This window comes from Pyxicephalus adspersus, chromosome 1, assembly GCF_032062135.1.
Source record: "Pyxicephalus adspersus chromosome 1, UCB_Pads_2.0, whole genome shotgun sequence".
Lineage (NCBI taxonomy): Eukaryota > Metazoa > Chordata > Amphibia > Anura > Pyxicephalidae > Pyxicephalus > Pyxicephalus adspersus.
The window spans coordinates 112,274,408-112,294,510 of NC_092858.1; the positions used below are offsets into that span (position 1 = coordinate 112,274,408).

The 20,103-nt window shown below is 38.4% G+C and overlaps 1 protein-coding gene across 3 annotated transcripts in view; it reads right to left on the reverse strand.

The window, feature by feature from the left end:
- Positions 1 to 6,700: 6,700 nt before the first annotated feature.
- TFEB (transcription factor EB) overlaps positions 6,701 to 20,103 on the reverse strand; it is a 70,738-nt gene continuing 57,335 nt past the window's right edge. For all 3 annotated transcript variants that reach the window (XM_072423871.1, XM_072423862.1, XM_072423854.1), the window contains 4 exons: positions 15,791 to 15,847; positions 15,538 to 15,613; positions 8,982 to 9,129; positions 6,701 to 8,842 (listed from right to left, as the gene is read on the reverse strand). In XM_072423871.1, coding sequence (XP_072279972.1) covers positions 8,468 to 8,842; positions 8,982 to 9,129; positions 15,538 to 15,613; positions 15,791 to 15,847 — 656 coding nt within the window. In that variant the 3' untranslated portion in view covers positions 6,701 to 8,467. The remainder of the gene's footprint in view (positions 8,843 to 8,981; positions 9,130 to 15,537; positions 15,614 to 15,790; positions 15,848 to 20,103) is intronic.

The window sequence follows — 20,103 nt, forward strand, 5'->3', positions numbered from 1 at the left end:
AGAATTTGTGGCTGAGAAAACTTTTTACTCCAGGATATTCAGGGATAAATTGCAATATCTAGTGCAATGGGAAGAACTGGTCCTAAAAAAAATGTTCAAGCTCCTAGATTAACTCCCTAGCGTAATTCTGTCAGTTTTTTGATGCAAAAAGTGATCCTATTTTTTGCATAGAAATTTTTGTTTATATTGTGGGTCTGTAATTCTTAGGATTAACTTCTGGGTATATTAATTATATTTATTTATTATATTATAATCATAAATTATAATATATTACATAATTATAAATCATAATTATAAAAAATAATGAAATAATAGACCACAACAATGTAATTTATCCAAAAAAAAAATGTTATCAAAAATTTCTCACTGAAATTTTCCAAACAAGGGTGCAATAATATTGATAAATAATAATATAAATTAAATGCAGATTTTAGATAAAGAAAATATTTACATTTTTAGTAGACATCCCGGGTGTGGTAGATTTTGAAGCAGGGTGCTGCACAAAGTCCAACATCAGTCAGGACAGTAGAACCTGGTTTCCTTGCGTTTCTTCCTTCCTCTGTCATCAGTCTTTGAGCAGCAAACCACGCACATCCTTGTAGGTGCTGCCTTTTTCTTGGTTGGTGGGATGTATTTAGTGAAGGGACGACCGGTCAGGCGTTCTGGGTTGACAACGGTCGAACCACAACGTCCAGGTCTATTCATAGCCACTGATGGTGTTTGGTAGTTCTTGACTATGGATTCGGAAACTTGCAAAATGAAGTCTGAATGATTTACAGGCCTCTGACTATTCCTTTGTACAGAATGTAGGCATTCCTTAGTCACTGCTCAACTAGATGCTTGAAAATCTTTTTTTTTCCTTTGCTGTTTCCTCATCCCTGGGTAGAATGTCATAGCTTGGTCAGCTCTGTCCACACCTCCCATGGTGTTGTTGTAGGCAATCACCCCCTGTGGCTTCATCACTTCTAGAACAGTGGAGGCATCATGGACAGTACTCATCAGGCACACATCTTTCTTGTCACACCATCTCATGGCCATCATCTTGCCTTTCTGCACGGGCAACAATTTCTCCTGTCTTCAGCTTCCCTTTTGCAAACAGCAATGGCAGGTTGCGCCGGTTAGCCCTAACGGTTCCATAGGCATCTGTTCTGTGTTGCAGAAGGAACTTGTAAAGTTCAGGAGAGGTGTAAAAGTTGTCAGTTGGGACACAATAGCCCTGATCTAGCAATGGCTCAATGAGGGATAGCACTGAAGATGTTGCCAATCCATAATAGCTGTATCTAGGGTTGAACTGTGTCCCTTTTCCAGTGTACAGTACCGTATTCCAAATGTAGCCAGATGAGGACTCGCACAGCATATAGGTTTTCACGGCAAATCGTGCCCTCTTTGACGCAATGTACTGCACCCAGCTGAGCCTCCCCTTGTAAGCCGTTAGACCTTCGTCAATGCTGACATCTCTTTCTGGCACATAGGTTTGCTGGAAATTTGGTAGAATCATCTGAGACACTTACCAAATTTTCTTCAGTTTTGGTGCAGGATGGGTATTCTCATCAAATTCTTCATTATTTGTGAAGTGCAGGTACTTCATGATGAGGGAAAAGGTATTCTGGCATGACTGTGCCAAAGAATGGAGTGGCAATCATTTTATTGTTGGACCAGTACTACTTCTGCATGGGTTTGCCCACAACTCCCTGTGGGATCACCAAGCCCAAAAACTAAAAAAAAAGCCAAATTTAAAAAAAAAATAAGCAAAAAATTTTAAAAAGTTAGAACAGAGCAGCACACATGTTGGCATAAATTTAAAAAAAAAAAAAGTTAGCAAACACAAAGCAGCATACATGTTTGCATTAAAAAAAATTAGCAAAAAATGTAAAAAAGTTAGCAAACACAAGAGCGGCTTACCTGTTTGTCTCAGCAACAATTTTTTTCGATAACTTCATCAGTCAAAAACAACTTCAGGTATGCCAGGGGGTTGTCGCATTCAGCCTCAATTTTCATCCCAGGTGCGCCGGTGAATGGAAATCTTGGCGGTGCTACCTGGTCTGCATCAAGGTCAATGGAGCACCATGTGCGCACAGCACTGACCTCAGGTTCAGAATCGTCGCTCAGTTCACTTTCGCTGTCTAATGACAAATTTCCTGGTGAATCACTATCACTCGATTCCACAAGGGACTCCAAATTGCTATCGCAGCTTTCAAATTCCTCCAAAACATACATAGCAATCTGTTTTCAAATTTCCCGCCCCTAGAATCCATCACTCCACTGCATCATCCATCGGGTGATGCGGTGGGGATGTCCTCGCCCTGCTCACTCCACTGAAAGCACCAATGACACTGCTCGCATCACCCAGAGGCTGCAAGCGTCACATCCTCTGGGTGATGCGAGCAGCTATAGTAAATTCCGGGGGTGATGCCAGCGGGAAATCGCCACTGGCATCACCCCCGGAATTTACTATTGGTGATCGCATCTGCAGTTAGGAGTGATACACCATGCAGAAATCCTGCATGGTGCATCGCATCTAACTGCTGATAGGGGCAGCAGCGTGGCGGGGACCCGGGCGGCATTTAAAAGCAGATTATTGGGTAATCTGCTTTTAAATTCCACGCCCAGCCACACCCCCCGACGGACAGGTGCCCCGGCATCACAGCGGGATCGTCCGATCACCGCTGGAGCAGAGGTAAGAGGGGCTCCCAAATTTACCCTTAGTGTGACTCGGGGTTACCGCATTTTGCATGTTTTTTCCACCCTGAGTCACACTCGGGATTACCGCTAGGGGGGTTAATGAGTGAAATTCATTTGATATTTCCTCTCAAGCCAGGACCTATGGTGTCCAGAGGATGTCCTGGAAGAAGGGAGGTACTGTCAGGGTCAGGATCAGGATTAGGATCCGAATCCAGGGCTTCTTCTGTGTTATCTACTCATTATGCTACCTGAAGTGCTTGAATGCTCTCTGCCTGTTTTCACAGTCAAGCCTCTCTGATTCCCTGTATTGTCATGAACTCTGAACTTCTTGCTCCTCCCCCTGACTTTTTATTTAAGCCCTGTCATGAATTTTCCTGTCTGCCAGATTATTGTGCTCCTGCCAGTGTCTTCCTTACTACCGCTACTACTGCTGCGTCGCCTAATCTGCTATTTGCCTGTGTATTGACCTTTGGCTACGGATTTACGGACTACTCCTATTGCTTGCTCCTGTTAACCTGTAACCTGTAAACCTGTCATCCTGTTTACCGAGATACTGACTTTAACCTTCTTCCTTACTATGCTTCTGTCTTGCTTCTGCATCATTACAACTGCCTGTGTACTGAACCCAGAGTATTTACTCTGTGATTCTGCTAGTTGCTATAGCTATTGGACTCTGAGCTTGTTCCCAGATTGTGACATACATATCCTTTGTATTTTAGATCTGTTGGGGCTGCTATTTCTGCAAGTCAAGATTGGAAGGTAGGATATGACTAGTTATATGGGGCACAGAGCATAGGATTGCTAAAACAAAGAGTTTTTAAACAGAAAGTAATGTGTGGGTATGTGACAATGTATCAAAAAGTCTACTGAAAACCCTGCAGTATTAAATTCTGCTCTCATTACTATTAAGTGACCCCATCCCCCCAAAGCTTTCCTTGTACTGCCTTATGGCATACCTGACAAGTAAAATTTTCAAATCAGTGCAATGAAGCTCTTTAAAAAAAAATTTAAGCGCAAATTGATGTGATCAAATTTTTGAATATCAGAAAGGACTGCACATTGTTTTTATGACTGAATCCTTATCATTTCGAAGACAAGCAGATTTGAAAATAAATTAAATTCAGTACTTCTACTCTTCCATAAATTATATGGTTAGTTCAAGGCCACAAAGTACAACCCCTTAATAGGTGACAAAGAAAGAAATCTTTCTTTGTCACCTATTGTCTTTATGGGAGCTTACTTAAGGTATTTGCTTGCTCTCCAGAAAACAAATTGCTGCCATCCTAAACTTAATAAAAACCCATCTCTGGATAAATGTTGTAACTCAAAACCTTATAAAAAAATGCTTCCAAAACAGTTTTTCACTCACCTTAGTCCACTATTTGTCCATGAGTAGAACACAATGGACTCAATGGTTGTCCACATCAGAATTGCAGGGCACCCGAAGCAGGAAAGTTTCATTCTGAAGTAAAAAAACAGATTTTTGGAGAAAAGAAAATATTATTTATATAACTCTATAAAAAAACGTATCTAATCTAATAAAGTAGACCTTAACCCTAACTAGTTTGCTAGAACACTATTAAATCACTATTTCACTGTTTTTGCAGCTCAGTGTTGCTGATCTCCTTTAGCCTCCATATTGCACTTCCTATCTATATGCATTTGCACAACAATTGGCTTTATAGCATTGTGTAAGGCTGGCTTGCTGTAAGTGATAATGGTGGTTTACAATGGTTTACATATTTTAAGTGTGTCACTATTGCTTCTTCAAGTCTCAGTTGGGGGTTTATATGCCAGGGCCACATTGCAGCATAAAGGGACTCAGTTGTCATCCCTCAAGAATCACTGTCTCAACAAAGACCATTATGGTTCACCTGAAGGGATTTTTAGAGGAGCTGAAATGGAATAAGCTTTTATTGTGTGAATTGCTATCTATATTGTGTTGTATTAGCAATGTTGTTGCCCTAAGACCTGTAGTTCTACAGCAACAAGAAAATTACTTCAACCTTGAATGCAAGATAAGATAACTTTTTTAGTTGTGACCAAGGCAGCATACAAGTTTAATTGTTGTCCCCGTAAACAATATTTTGTGACATCATTTTCAGCGACAAAGTAGTGACAGATGAACAAACGAGTGTTGTATACACAGCACCATTCTACTCTATAGCACCCCACTGGGTTTTTTTCTATCAACTTGTAGAGGCCACATAGTTACATAGTAAGTCAAATTGAAAAAAAACATAGGTCCATCAAGTTCAACCACTAGGGAAATAAACATATCCCAGATATAAAGCACTATGGACATAGTTGATCCAGAGGAAGGCAAAAAAAACCTGATACAATTTGCGGGGATTTTTTTTCCACTGTGGGGAAAAAAAATCCTTCCTGATACCATGAGGCAATCAGATGTTCCCTGGATCAACAGTCTGTAATTTCTCCCTAAAAGCTTTTTTAATGTATGCCATAAAAATCCCACATAATTTTATTTTTTTTGTTTGTACAGAGGTTGTTCATGGATCTGTCAGGACAGATCTCAAAACGATGTTGGGTGCTGTACACATGTGAGATTCTCACCCAAGGCGAACACGACCTTTCGTATGGGGCAAGAATGCGTGTACATAGCCTAACACAGCCCCGTACAAAGTGGGCTTTATCTCCCAGACCTGGCTGGAGCAAAACTAATTTTTTTTTTTTTACAAGGATGTGGACATGCCATCTAAAATTATATAGAATGTGTTTCAGCGCTACTGTGCTATTGCATAATTTGTTTGTCTGATTATCTATAAAGCATCTTCTCTTCATAGTGAACATCCCAAGTCCTTCATTATTAAAAAAAAACTCATTACCTTTAAATTCTAGGGACTCTTTTTAAATTCCCTAAAATACTTTGAAGCAGAAATACCTGTTTGAATTTGTATTCTCTATGTGTGTCTATAAAAAAAAACCACTCCTTAAACTGGGAAATTTGGGATTTTACTGACTGGGTTTAAAACCATTTTAAAGAGGACCTATGCTGAAAGAGTAAGTAAGGTGTAAGTGTAAGGTGTCAAGTGGTTATCTGTATGCTTGTTTTTAGGTGTGTGATTGAAACTACACCAAAAGATTGTACGTCCAAGTTATCATTCTTTAAAATTTGTTCAGCAAGGGCTGCCAACTTTCATAAACTCTAAAAACACACAGAATGATACATATTGCAGTAAAAAATAAATAAATAAAACTCTGGAAAAGGTTTTGATGGAACAAATTGCATAATAATATTGGGTGATGAGATAATATTTTAAGAGCCACTTATAGCAAATTCTTGCCAATGCATTCCATATAATGAAAGGTAAAAAGTGCTTAGTTAAAAGTTTCTGATCTTATTTTCTCCAGTTTTTGAGTCATTAGTGGTTAGAAGGGGGGTCTCAGTCAGGAAACAAAGTCACTACAGTAGTGCCCAGGTTACATACGAGATAGGGACTGCAGGTTTGTTCTTAAGTTGAATTTGTATGTAAGTCGGAACAGGTACATTATTTTAATAAATGCAATAAGGACAGATGTTTGTCTCAACATAATATTAAGCAGTGTGGTGTGAGTTACTGTATAAAATCCTCACTGTGAGTTAATCACAAAGTAAAAAAAAAACCTTAGACATTTATTAACTTCTGGAACAAGCTGTGCTTTGATGTGCAAAAAGAAACAACTGCAGAGTTTGTCTTGGCCATTAAATAGTTACAAGAGGCTGCAGAAAGAGCTCACCCCCCTAAGATCACCCACAACTTCAGCTGGGTTTAGCAAAATATTTCTTCTGCAGGTCATGCAAACCACCCCCCTCCCTCCCATTCAGCCTCCATACTGCAAACCAGTGAGCAGGGAAGCCCTGTTCGTATCTAAGAGTTGTCCATATGTCTGATGTCCTTGACCTGGGGACTATCTGTAGTCTGATGCTAATTTGTAAAGCAATGTATAATATATTGGAGCTGAATTAAAAATGAGCAATACTGGCAATAGATTTATTCAGAGAAAAAAGAAACACAGATTTCTGTACCCCAAATTTTATTTTTCCTTTCATTATTTCTGGCAACTGTATGGAAAACACATTTCTCAGTCAAAACACCTGGAATACTTTAATTAAGTTTCAAGATAAAGTATTTATCATACTGAAATGGCAAGTAAATTATTTCTGCTCAGATCTACTGTGTACAGTTTATAGAATGCCTTCCATAAATCTAAAGTATTTTTCCTGTGTTTTAAAAACAGAGAGCGATATAACTTGAAGTCCACAGACGTTTTTATCAGTATTTAATACATGCAGCACCCTCTTGAGGTTTTTTTGCAAAAAATAAACTGCAGTAGCAAAACAGACTATAATTTTTATAGTGTATTGGTCTAAACAAGGAAGGTCCAGTTAATTAGAAAATGTGACCATTTGAATCAAAATATTAACACAAAGAACTTATTAGACCTAAACACCTGAGAAGTGTGTGAAAAAAGAACTTCTCAATTACAGAGTGAGGATACTCTGTTATATAGGGTTTAAAGCAGGCACTGAAAGCTTTGGCATTAAAAACCTAGGACAGCATTTTCTATGGTACAAGCAGATAATTATTAAAAGCATAAATTTAAAAACTGTAGCACAGAACTACAGTTTTGACTAGAGGTAATATGCATGTTTTTTCTTGTGCCTTTCTGGGGGCAAACTAAAATTGACATCTATGGCCATCCCAAGACTGAAAGAAAAAAAAACTGAATGCATATTTATTGAAGACTGAATGAATATAACTATATAAATATAATTTTAAATTATCACGCTTTTGACTAAAATGAAAAGGATAACACAACTGAGATGATGTAGGCAGAATTGAAGTTAGTTCCCCCACTGGGGACATATGCTTAATTCATGCAAAACAAATTTTTAGCTTTGGCAACTGGAATTCATTATATTGGCTTTTAAACAGCCAAGTGCTCTAAACATTTTACAGAGGATTTACTGTATTGAGTAATACAGATGCACAGTACAGACATTAATCTGTTCATTAATGACAATCCCAGCAGTAATCAATCTTAGTTGTGCATAGACAACTAGCAATAATGAAAGAGGCTTTAATAGTGGCTAATGGTACGGTGTACAAAGGTCCTACCCACTAATTCCCCAATAGCATATAGTGCATACATTGTGTACAATTTGTATAACAGCTAAATAAATCTAATGCACCAATAATGTATCTGTAATTTTAACAACTAAAAGCCACAGCTTGATCCAGTGATTTTAAAAGTAATAAAAGTGGATTCTTGCCTAATATCCAACGTCTTGATATTTCCAGGTAACAAAATTGTATGAAAAATCAATACATAAGCACACATTCCAACGTTTTAAAACAACGTCGTCAAAAGAACTGTAACAATTAATAAAATGAAGGTGTATCTTCACTGATATACCCATACAATTCAAAATCCATATGCACAGTTTCTCTCAATAAAGGCACTTCAGATACTTGGCAAGTGTCCCTGTGCATGCCACAGAGGAAAAAAAGGCAGTGTAGACGCTGAAGCATCTGTATGTAAGTGTCATTCACACAGATTTTAGAAAACTGATGCTGGTTAGAAAGTAGTTATTTGGTACTTCTTATGAGGATAGTCTAATTTGACTATATCCTTGCATATTCTAAAATGCATAGAATTAAGTGGTCATGTGCTTTTTACCAAAGTGTCCCATAAATAAAGTAACAGGATTCCTGGGCCCTAGTTTGCAGTGATGCCAATACCAGGCATTGTACCTGGATCCCAGGTCCTATAGTTCATAATGTCACAGACCATCCACTTCATCAATGCTAAAGCTGCTTCTTCTGCTGCTAGCCTTAGAGGTTCCAGGAGAAAGTGTAGACATAAGTGGATCACAGGTCATCATAGGATCAGAGCTGAGCATGGTATCTTCCATGAGCATGAGATCAAGCTCTGACTTGGAAATAGCAGGGAAAGAAGTGTCTGAACAGGCATTGTTTTGAAATCCAGTGCCTGCAGAAAAGTCCACAACATGATGATAAGTATTCTGATGAGGAACTGTAAGTTGCTGCTGTACACTTTGCATAGGATCTGGTTCTTGCTTGATGGCATCAGTGGGGTTCAATCCATGAGGTGAAGCTGTAGCAAGGCCATGCGCCTGTGCCTGCAGTTCTAACTCCTTAAACAAAGATTATAAAAATTAATGTGGTAAGGTCTTTATGTAACTCTGTATGTGAATAAATTGGTTGATATAGATTTGCAATTTATCTTGAGATAATCATTTTTATTGGTATTGTAATTATATTCACTGCTCTCACCTGGATCCGAAGCCACAGCTGCTTGTTAGCCTGTTCCAGTTGCTTTGAATGTACCTCCAACTCTCGGCTCCGCTGTTGTTCTTTCTGCATATGTTTAATATATTCCACAGAGGCTCTCAGGATAGTCCCTTTATTCCAACGTGTTTCACTAGAAAGGAACACAGAGAAAATGCCCTCTGATCTTGACTATAACATTTCAAGTACAACACAACAAATAATACTTTTCGTCATTATCTACTTGTTTACTACATTTGGTTTTAGAACTAGGAGGTCTGTCTTTTCAAATCCTTCCCAGAGAACTCTGACTTGTGATGTGATCATCCACACTTCTAATCAGTACAAGAAGTGACATGAGGGGCTCAATTAGGCAACACAGGAATCTGGAAGGTACATTTTGGAAATAATATTTACTTAATACTATAATAATACTATACTATAATAAAATTCATGAACAAAATATAAATATTTTTATAATGTGTCATTTTCTCTTCTGACAGTTTAAGGTGGCAGTTAGCTCTTTTATTGTAATACAATTTAGATTAACCTTCCAAAACTGTAGCTGAAGGGTGTTGTAAAAGCAATACAAAAGTAGATTAAAGCTGACTGAAAACGTTGCAAAAGCTTGTTGTCTCTCTCATGTGCTTTAATAAAGTATTTTGTTGCCAATAAGGACCACTCATCACTGGTGACTAGAATAAGATAAATGTGTACAACAATCTTTTGATATGCAATGAAAATAGTATATAAAAGACCTAAGCACTACTTCCCTACCTCTCAAAAAGCATCTAAAATTTATTTTAGGGCCATCCAAGTCCTTTCCTGGGGGGGCAGGATGTGAAGACATTTTTAGTAATTATCCAACACAGTAGTTTTAATAAAGTATGATTTACAAAAAAGTCTCAAAATGAGCATTATATAAAATCATGGCCTATATGTTGCTCACGTTTGGCTGGTGAAACAAGTGACTGAAAATAGGTGATTTAGATTTTTTTAAATTGTGTATTTGGGAGTTGTGATGTTTGACTGTAGAGTGACTGTTTTTAAATAGCTTTTTTAAATAGCTTTTTAAATAGCTGATTTAGGTTCTGGGTAAACTCACCTTAAGCCTGTCACTTTTTTGCTGGTGACTAAAAGTGGAGTTTGAAAACAAAAGGAGTTGAATCCGTGAAATAGCTAGAAACTGTAAGTTAACATTTATAACTCTGCATGCACAAATGGAGCAACAGCTCCTAGAAGAATACTGCTGTGACAGATGTGAGCAGGTTGCCCTTCTGGAATCTAACATTAGAGATCTGAAAAAGCACATTGCAACACTGAAACCACAGGATCACCTTGAGAGGCCATAGATGTGGAGGGTGGGGAGGTTAATCAGGATGAACATTTAGGGAGCTGAGTTACTGTAGTTAGAGGGAGTGGTAGGGGCTCCTATGTGAAGATAGAAAGCTATGTGAAGATGTGCACAAGGCAGACCCAGTGGTGGCAACCCTAGATATTACTGCTACCCCTAACAGCCAGGAGAGCAGCTCATCCAGTAGGGATGGGGAAGCCAAAGGGAGACAATTGGTTCTCATAGGTGATTCTATGATCAGGAAGACTGAATAGTTTGTCGCCTGGATCCCTTTAATCGAATTTTTTGGGTTCGGCATGTAGTGGACCAAGTGGAAAAATAACTGGGGGGCGGCTGGGCATGACCCAGCTTGTCTTGGTCCATGTTAAAACCAGACACGATTTATAGAAGATGGAAGATCCATAACCTCTCTGGTGGTATGAATACTAAGTATTTTTAAATGTAAAAGTGGTAGATTTAAAAATACTTGAAATTTTAAATTTCCCACCTAGTTCTACCTTTCCGGCCAGGATGCCAGCAGGAATCGCCAGGTTACACAGATGCCCGGCTGGCATCGCCAGGGGAAGAAGATGGCGGGCATTGCTGGAGGATGCTGCGGGCACCGCTGGAACATGGGAACCAGGTAGGACTTTCACCCCAAGCCACACTTGGGATTACCGCTAGGGAGGTTGAAAATCAGTTTAAAGAACTAGGTTTCAAGTTGAAGGAAAGGAACTTCAAGGTTATTATCTCTGGAATATTACATGTGCCATGCGCAACAAAAGAAAGGCAGTGGGAGCTTAGACAGCTAAACACATGGCTTAAATGGAGGGATTTTTAAACTAGGACAGTAAAAAAAGCTGGCAGAAAGATCAGACAGGGGTCAGTCGCTAGAGGAGGATGAATTGGGGAGAGTTGGGGGGAGGGTTATGTATAAATATTGTTACACATAAACATTGGACTGCTCAGTACTAATTGTACTGAAAAACAAAAAGGATTTGGCAGTGCTGGTAAATGCAGCAATGGTTTAAAGAGCGTGTTTACCAATGCTAGAAATCTGGCAAACAAAAAAGGGGAGTTGGAAGCCTTAATGAATGAGGATCATTATGATTTAGTTGGTATTGTTGAATCCTGGCTTTGTTTTTCACATCACTGGGCTGTCAAAATTCCTAGTTATACTCTTTCGTAAAATATTTAGAAACAATTGTATTTATATGGACTTTAAAGGTGATAATGTTTGTATTTTTGCTTTAGTACTTACCTCCTCCTTATATGTACAAACTGTTTCCTGATGAAGCGGAATCATGTCTTTGAAATGCGTTGAAACGAAAATACTTATTAATGTTTATTTATGTGTCACAATTATGTTTGGGCGAATAATATGCAATTGAATGTGGATATTTGGAGGTTTGTTTTCATAGCACTTCACATCATAAAGTTATTTTAAAATAAGCAATTCAATAAATTTGATTTTATTTACCACGAGTAATTGTCTATCACCTTTAAAGTCCCTATAAATACAATTGTTTCTAAATATTTGACTATTTTGGTGATAATATATAAAAAGAGTGATTCACAGCTCCCTTTCTAACAATTTAACTCTCTTTCGTAAAGACAGAGTCAAACAAAAAGGTGGTGGTGGTGTCTGTCTGTATGTGAGAGGTTATCTAAAAGTGAATGTGAAAGAAGATATTGTTGATGGAGCAAGTGATGAGGTTGAGGCATTAAGGGTAGAGTTGAATATGGGGATACATACTACACAGTTAATTATTGAAAACTGCTATAGGTGCCCCAGTGCTAAGGAAGAAATAGAGAATAAACTACTAGCACAAATAGAAAGGGGTGCAAAAGCTGGCATAATTTAATTAATGAGGTATTTTAACTACCCTGGCATTCACTGGAGTAATGGCACTACAGGTACAGCAATAATTATTAATATAAAACAATATAATTTTATGGTATCTAACAATGCACAGCTTATAATAAATGTGCATTAAAAGAAAATCTGGGTAGCAGTGACCATAATATGATTTCATTTCATGTAAGCTGTAAACAGGAAGCAAACAGGAAAGATAAAAACATTCAATTTCAAGAGAGCAAATTTTCCAATATTGATGCAGCTCTCTGTGTACTGGGTGGGAAAATTGTCCTCAAATAACACAGAACCGAAATGGGAATGTTTCAAGTTCTACACAAACACACTGAAAAATATATGGGTAATAAGTTTAAGAGGCTAAAAGTAAATCCTTTGTGGCTCACAGCTAATGGTAAAAAAACCCATACAGAATGAAAAAAGTGCATTCTAAAAATAAAAAAATGAAGGATCTCCTTCATTATTTGAAAACTATAAAGAATAAAACAAAAGATGTAAAAAGAAGATAAAATGTGCAAAGCTTTAAAATAAAAGACAGATTTCAAAAGAAAGTAAAGCAAACCCCATTTTCTTTAAATATATTAAAAGGGCAAAAAATCAGATCTGAGCGTTTAGGTCCCTTAAAGGATGTCTTGGGGTTGGTAACTGGGGGTGAATAAAAGGCAGATTTACTAAACACTTTTTTAGCTCTGTGTACACAAAAAATGGCAGAGCTCATGTTGAAATTGCTAATAGCAATGTCACTGCCTTAAGTTGAGCCACAATGGTTCATAATTGATATGACTGAGAAACAGCTGGGCAAAAGTAAGGTTGACAAAGCACCAGGACCTGATAGATTACATCCACGTGTCCTCAAAGAGCTGAGTTCAGGTATTTCAAAGCCATGGTTTCTAATTTTTAGAGACCCTTTAATCACTGGCATGGTACCAATGGATTAGTGTAAGTCCAATGTGGTTCCTGTCTTCAAAAAAGGGAGCGAGGTCATTACTAGGTAACTACAGACTGGTAAGTTTAACGTCAGTAGTTGGAAAAGTCCTAGAGAGTTTGATAAAGAACCACATAGAGGAGTGTCTGCTAAGTAAATAATATTATAAGTGATAGTCAGTAACGATTCATGAAAGCCCGAAGTTGTCAAACAATAAAATTTACTCCCTTTTTTTGAGGAAGTAAGTAAACAGGTAGACAGTGGAGTAGCAGTTGATATAGTGTACTTGGACTTTGCTAAAGCATTTGACACCGTACCCCAAAGACGGTTAATATGCAAGTTAGGGTTAAAAGGTTTAGAAAAGTCAATTTGTATATTGATAGAGAACTGCCTTAAAGACTGCATCCAGAGAGTTGTATTTAAAGATTCATATTCTGAATGGTCCAAGGTTATTAGTGGTGTACCCCAGGGTTCAGTGTTGGGACCTTTACAAGCTGAAAGCGGTAACCCCGAGTCACACTCGGTGTAGTTAAAACAGTACAAGGACAAACACATACCTGGTCCCACTGGTGTCCTCCAGGCTCCATGCTCGGGCAGCATCCTCTTCCTCGATCTGTCCCCCGCCGAGTGTGCTGACGTTCCCCGGGAGTTTCCGGTGATGTTGGCGCGTACAGCTGCCGCTAGAGACGTGGTGGGTATTTCAAATTATTTTGTATTGCATTCAATACAAAAAAACTGTATTGAATGCAATACACTGGATTTCTATGTATTAAAGCAATATATTGTCTTTCATGAAAATGTATTTTAAAGTATAATATAATAGTTTGAGTATATTAAAGTTTAAAACATAAAATCATGTCAAAGTTTATTATTAAATGTATTTTTTTTTATTTATTTAATTTATTTTGACATGATTTTGTGTTTCAAACTTTAATACAGTCATACTATTATATTATAGCAGCGGTCACCAACTTGGGGTCCGCGGCTCTGGCAAGTTTCTCCCCCTTTGGTTGACACCCGGCTCCCTGTGCATGTGCGGTCAGGAACTGGTGATTTTAGTAGTCCGCAGAACCAAAAAGGTTGGCACCCACTGTATTATACTGTAAAATAAATTTTAATGTAAAACAATGTACCGCTTTTAGACATTTAAATCCGGACAGAATTCAACCGCCCAGGAGGTTAAAGACAACATCCAGAGAGTAGTGATTAATGATCCATACTCTGCTTGGTCAAAGGTTATTAGTGGTGTACCCCAGGGTTCAACGTTGGGACCTTTACTGTTTAACATCTTTATAAATGATATAGAGTTTGGGATTAAAAGTACATTTCTGTGTGTGCAGATGACACCAAACTGGAATGTAATGGAATTAAATCCATATAGGATGTCTATAATCTAGAAGCAGACCTGGATGAACTGTTTGATTGGGCAGCCAAGTGGCAAATAACATTTAATAATGAGAATGCACTTGGGGGCTAACAACCTGCATGCATCATACTGTCTAGGGGAAATACATTTGGGGGAGTCAGAAATAGAAAAGGATCTGGGGGTTCTGGTAGATCATAGACCTAATAATAGCATGCAATGCCAAGTTGAAATATCTGAAGTTAGCAAAATCCTTACTTGTTAAAAGAGGAATAGACTGAAGAGATCATGACATAATCCTGCCCCTGTACAAAGCATTGGTCAGACCACATCTGCAATATGCAGTCCAGTTTTGGGAACCTCTTCACAAAAAAGGACATTGTGGAATTGGAGAGAGTACAGAGAAGGGCAACTAAACTAATAAAAGGAATAGAGGAACTCGGCTAAGAGGAGAGATTAACTGAACTGAATCTATTCTCCCTTGAGAAGAGAGGTTTAAGGGGGGATATGATCAACCTGTATAAATATATAATGAAGAACTCGCATCCCAACTGTTAACTTTAGGATCATTACAAAGGACAAGAGGGCACTTTTTGCTTCTGGAGGAAAAGAAGTTTAAGCTCCAGATAAGGAAAGGATTCCCCACTGTAAGGTCTGTGAAATGTGGAATAGGCTCCCTGTGGAAAAAGTGTTGGTAACTACTATAGATTGCTTTAGGAAAAAGCTGGATGCTTTTCTGGAAGCACAGAAAATAGCTGGGTATTAAAGTTTTAAAGTAAAGTTAACAGAGACTGTTGATCTAGGGAACATCCAATTTTTCCATCTGTTGGAGCAAATTGTACCAGGGTTTGCCTTCATCTGGATCATCTATGTCAATAGGGTTTTATATCTGGGAAATAATTATTTCCCTAGTAGTTGAACCTGATTGCCTTATGCCTATTTTCAACCTGACTTACTTACTTACTATGTGGCCTTCTAGTGTTGGAGTAGGACAGTCCCAATATAAACATGGACACTTTCTCGTTTTTATTTTTTGAAGCATAAAGATTTTCTGTGTTTTAAACTCACAGGTCATTTGTTTTTGGAATTAAAGTGCCCAGCTCCTTTATACGATCATTGATGTTGAATCTTCTTCTTCGTTCAACTAAAAGACACATATAACCAACAAATTATTAAGGAGATCATATGCAGGACATAGAATGTTACATGGATAATTTAAACATTCTAAATATATGTACTAAGCCATTACTATTACATAAGGATCAGCTAAGTGTATCTAAAATTTTAAAGGAGCTAAGTTATATGTTTTTTTATGACTTACTCATGTTATGTGTGTCCTTTTTCTGACGTTCACGAGCAAGAGCACGATTTTCTGCATCTGTGGGGAAAGCAATGCAAATTTAGAATAGCACAGAATTTTCCATGCAATATATTAAGTGTTGATTTGATAATATTTTTGCTCACTCTTGGCTGGTGAAAAAAATGGCTTGGAATCAATTGAGTTAGAAAACACAGTTTTCTGATATTGTGCATTTGGGAGTTGTGTCCCTTTGACTGTTGGGTTGTGTTGGTTTGACTGTCAGTTTTAGTTTTAAATAGTTTATTTTTCCTATTTCCTTGCTGACCTCTAAGAGGGAGTTGTCAAGGTTTCACAGATGATTTGAATTCTGGGTAGACTCACCTTGAGCTTGCTCACTCTTGGCCTGTGATACAAGTGGCTTGGAATCAAGTGAAGTTTGAAAACACCATTGATTTCTGATATTGTGCATGTGGGAGTTGTGTCTGTTTGACTATGTTTTTTTTATAGCTTTTTTCCTCTTTCCTTGCTGACCATTAAGGGGGAGTAGTCAAGGTTTCACAAATGATTTAAGTTCTGGGCAGACTCACCTTGAATTTGCTCACTCTTGGCTTGGAATGAAGTGGAGTTAGAAAACATGAGTTTGAAAGGAGTTGAATCCTTATAGTAACTATAAATTGTAGGTACACTTTTATAACTCCTTGAAAACAAACATTGTAACTGGGAAAATGAGTGACAGCAAGGTGGAAGGTTTTTTGTTCAGTGCATAGTCTGCCGTATGTATGCACAAATAGAGCAACAGCTTCTAGGTGAATACTGCTGTGACAGATGTGAGCAAGTCGCCCTTCTGGTATCTCGCATTGGAGCTGGAGAGGTGCATTGCAACACTGAAATCACTGGTACACTTTGAGAAAGGCCCCTGCTCACTGAGCAGGTAGTTATTGGCTTAGATGTGGAGGGTGGGGAGGTTAATCACGATGAACATATAAGGATTTGGGTTACTATAGTTAGAGGGAGTGGTATTGGCATCCAGAAAAGGAAGGCCAGCCGCGTGTTTGAGCACCCTAACAAATTTGCAAAAGTTATGTGAAGATGTGCAGATGGCAGACCCAGTGGTGGCAACTCTAGACGCTACTGCTACCCCTAACAGCCGGGAGAGCAGCCCATCTAGTAGGGGTGGGGAAGGCAATGCAGGAAGGTGTAAACAGTTGGTTGTCATAGGGGATGCTATGATCAGGAGGACTGATAGAATAGTTTGTCGCCCGGATCCCATCAACCGAATGGTTTGCTGTCACCTGGTGCCAGGGTTCAGCATGTGGTGGACGGAGTGGACAAATTACTGGGAGGGGCTGGGCATGACCTAGCTGTCTTGGTCCATGTTGGAACCACTGACACGATAGATGGAAGATGGAGGATCCTTAAAAATCACTTTAAAGAACTAGGTTTCAAGTTGAAGGAAAGGACCTCCAAGGTTATATTCTCTGGAATATTGCCTGTGCTATGCGCAACACAGGAAAGGCAGAGTGAGCTTAGTCAGCTAAACGCATGGCTTAAGTCCTGGTGTAATAGGGAAGAGTTTGGGTTCTTAGAGAACTGGACTGACTTTTCATTGGGGTACAACCTATATGCCAGAGATGGTTTGCACCTAAATGGAAGAGGGTCTGCTGTGCTAGGGGAAAGATTTAGGGGAATGGTGGAGGGATATTTAAAGTAGAACAGAGGGGGGTGGGGCAGTTAAATAAGGTGGCAGAAAGGTCAGACAGGGGTCAGCCACTAGTGGAGGGTGGATTGGGGAGTGTTATGGATAAATATAAGGAGCTTCCCATGTTACACACAAACATTGGATTGCACAGTACTATTTGTAGTGAAAAACAAAAGAATACGGCAAACAGTGCTGGTAAATGCAGCGATGGTTTAAAGAGCCTGTTCACCAATGCTGGAAGTCTGGCAAACAAAAGAGGGGAGTTAGAAGCCTTAATGAATTAAGAGAATTATGACTTAGTTGGGATTGCTAAATCCTGGCTTTGTTCTTCGCATGACTGGGCTGTCAACATTCCTGGTTATGCTCTGTTTCGTAAAAGCAGAGTCAAGCGAAAGGGTGGTGGTGTCTGTCTGTATGTGAGAAGTGATCTGAATGTGTATGGGAAAAAAGAAATAGTTGATGGAGCAAGCGATGAGGTTGAGGCATTATGGGTGGAGTTGAATGTGGGGTTGAATAACACACAATTAATTATTGGAGTCTGCTATAGGCCCCACAGTCCTAAGGAAGAAACAGAGAATAAACTACTAGCACGGATAGAAAAAGCAGCAAAAACTGGAAAGGTTTTAATCATGGTAGATTGGTAGATTTCAACTACCCTGACATTGAATGGAGTAATAGCACTATAGGAACAGCAAATGGGAGGAAATTTATGAATCTAATACAAGATAATTTTAGGGTACAGTTTATAGAAGCCCCAACTAGAAATATTACTCTGCTGGACCTAGTTCTTTCTAACAATGCAGAGTATTATAACAAATGTGCATATAAAAGAGAATCTGGGTAGCAGTGGCCATATTATGATTTCATTTATTGTAAGTTGTAAACAGGAAGCAAAAACAGGAAAGATAAAAACATTTATTTTGGGAGGGCAAACTTTGCAACTTTGGGAGACAATATTGTCCGCAAAGAACACTAAACAGAAATTAGAATGTTTCAAGTCTGTTCTACACAGGCACACTGAAAAATACTGTATATTCCAATGGGTAGTAAGTTAAGGAAGTTAAAATGAAAACCCATGTGGCTCACAGCTGATCGTAAAAAAGCCAAGAACAAGAAAAGGGCTTCCAAAAATATAAAAATGAAGGATCACCTTCATCGTTTGAAAACTATAATGAATATAACAAAAGATGTAAAAAGGAGATAAAATGTGCAAAACTTCAAAATGAAGGACAGATTGCAAAGGAAAATAAGGCAAACCCTCAATTTAAAAAAAAAATATATTAATAGCAGAAAGATAAGAACTGGGAATAAAGAAAAGGCAGATTTACTAAACACTTTTTTAGGTCTGTGTACACAAAGGAAAATGGCAAAGCTCCAAATTCTTTATAGCAATGTCACTGCTTTAAACAGTTCGCAATGGCTCAAAATTGATATGATTGAGAAACAGTTGGGCAAAATTAAGGTTGACAAAGCACCAGGACCTGATGGATTACATCCACGTGTCTTCCAAGTACTGAGCTCAGTTATTTCACAGCCCTTATTTCTAATTTTTTAGAGACTCTTTAATCACTAGCATGGTACCGATAGATTGGCGTAAGGCCAATGTGGTTCCTATCCTTAAAAAGGGAGCAAAGTCATTACCAGGTAACTACAGACTGGTTAGTTTAACGTCCATAGTTGGAAAGGTCCTAGAGAGTTTGATAAAGAACCACATAGAGTAGTTTCTGCTAGAAAATAATATTATAAGTAATAGTCAGAATGGTTTCAAGAAAGACCGAAGTTGTCAAACAAATTTACTATCTTTTTATGAGGAAGTAAGTAAACAGAAAGACAGTGGAATAGCAGTTGATATAGTGTACTTGGACTTATTTAAAGCATTTGACACAATACCCCACAGACGGCTGGTATGCAAGTTGGGGTCAATAGGTTTGGAAAAGTCAACCAGTAAGCGGATAGAGAACTGGCCTAAAGACAGCAACCAGAGAGTTATAACTAATGATTCATACTCTGAAGGGTCTAGGGTTTTTAGTGGTGTACCCCATGGTTCAGTGTTGGGACCTTTATGATCCCATACCAGTGTTCAGTACACTCCCTAATATTCCTGTATCCGACATGGAAGATATAAAGAGTTTTGAGTGTAATCCAGAAGTTAGCAGTGGAACTGAATATGAAGGAAGTGTTTCATCAAGCCAGCAGTTCTCCCAAGAAGAGCTCAACTATTTAATATGTGACCTAGGTCTGTCAAAACAAGCATCTGAACTTTTAGCATCCAGGCTAAAGGAAAAGAACTGTCTGAGACCTGAAGTTAAAAAAACAGTTTATAGGGCAAGAGAGGTGAACCTCCAATCATATTTCAGTGAAGATGGAGACTTTGTGTACTGTTGCACCATCCCTGGACTACTAGCCTATATGGGAGTACCAGAATACCGAGCAGAAGACTGGCGGCTTTTCATAGACAGTTCCACTCGAAGTTTGAAATCTGTTTTACTGCATAATGGCAACTGCTATGCATCCATTCCAATTGGTCACTCAACAAAACTTAAATAGGAATATAAAAATATCAAAATGGTCTTACAAAAGCTTTGCTATCATGAACACCAATGGTCCATATGTGCTGATTTAAAAATGGTGAACT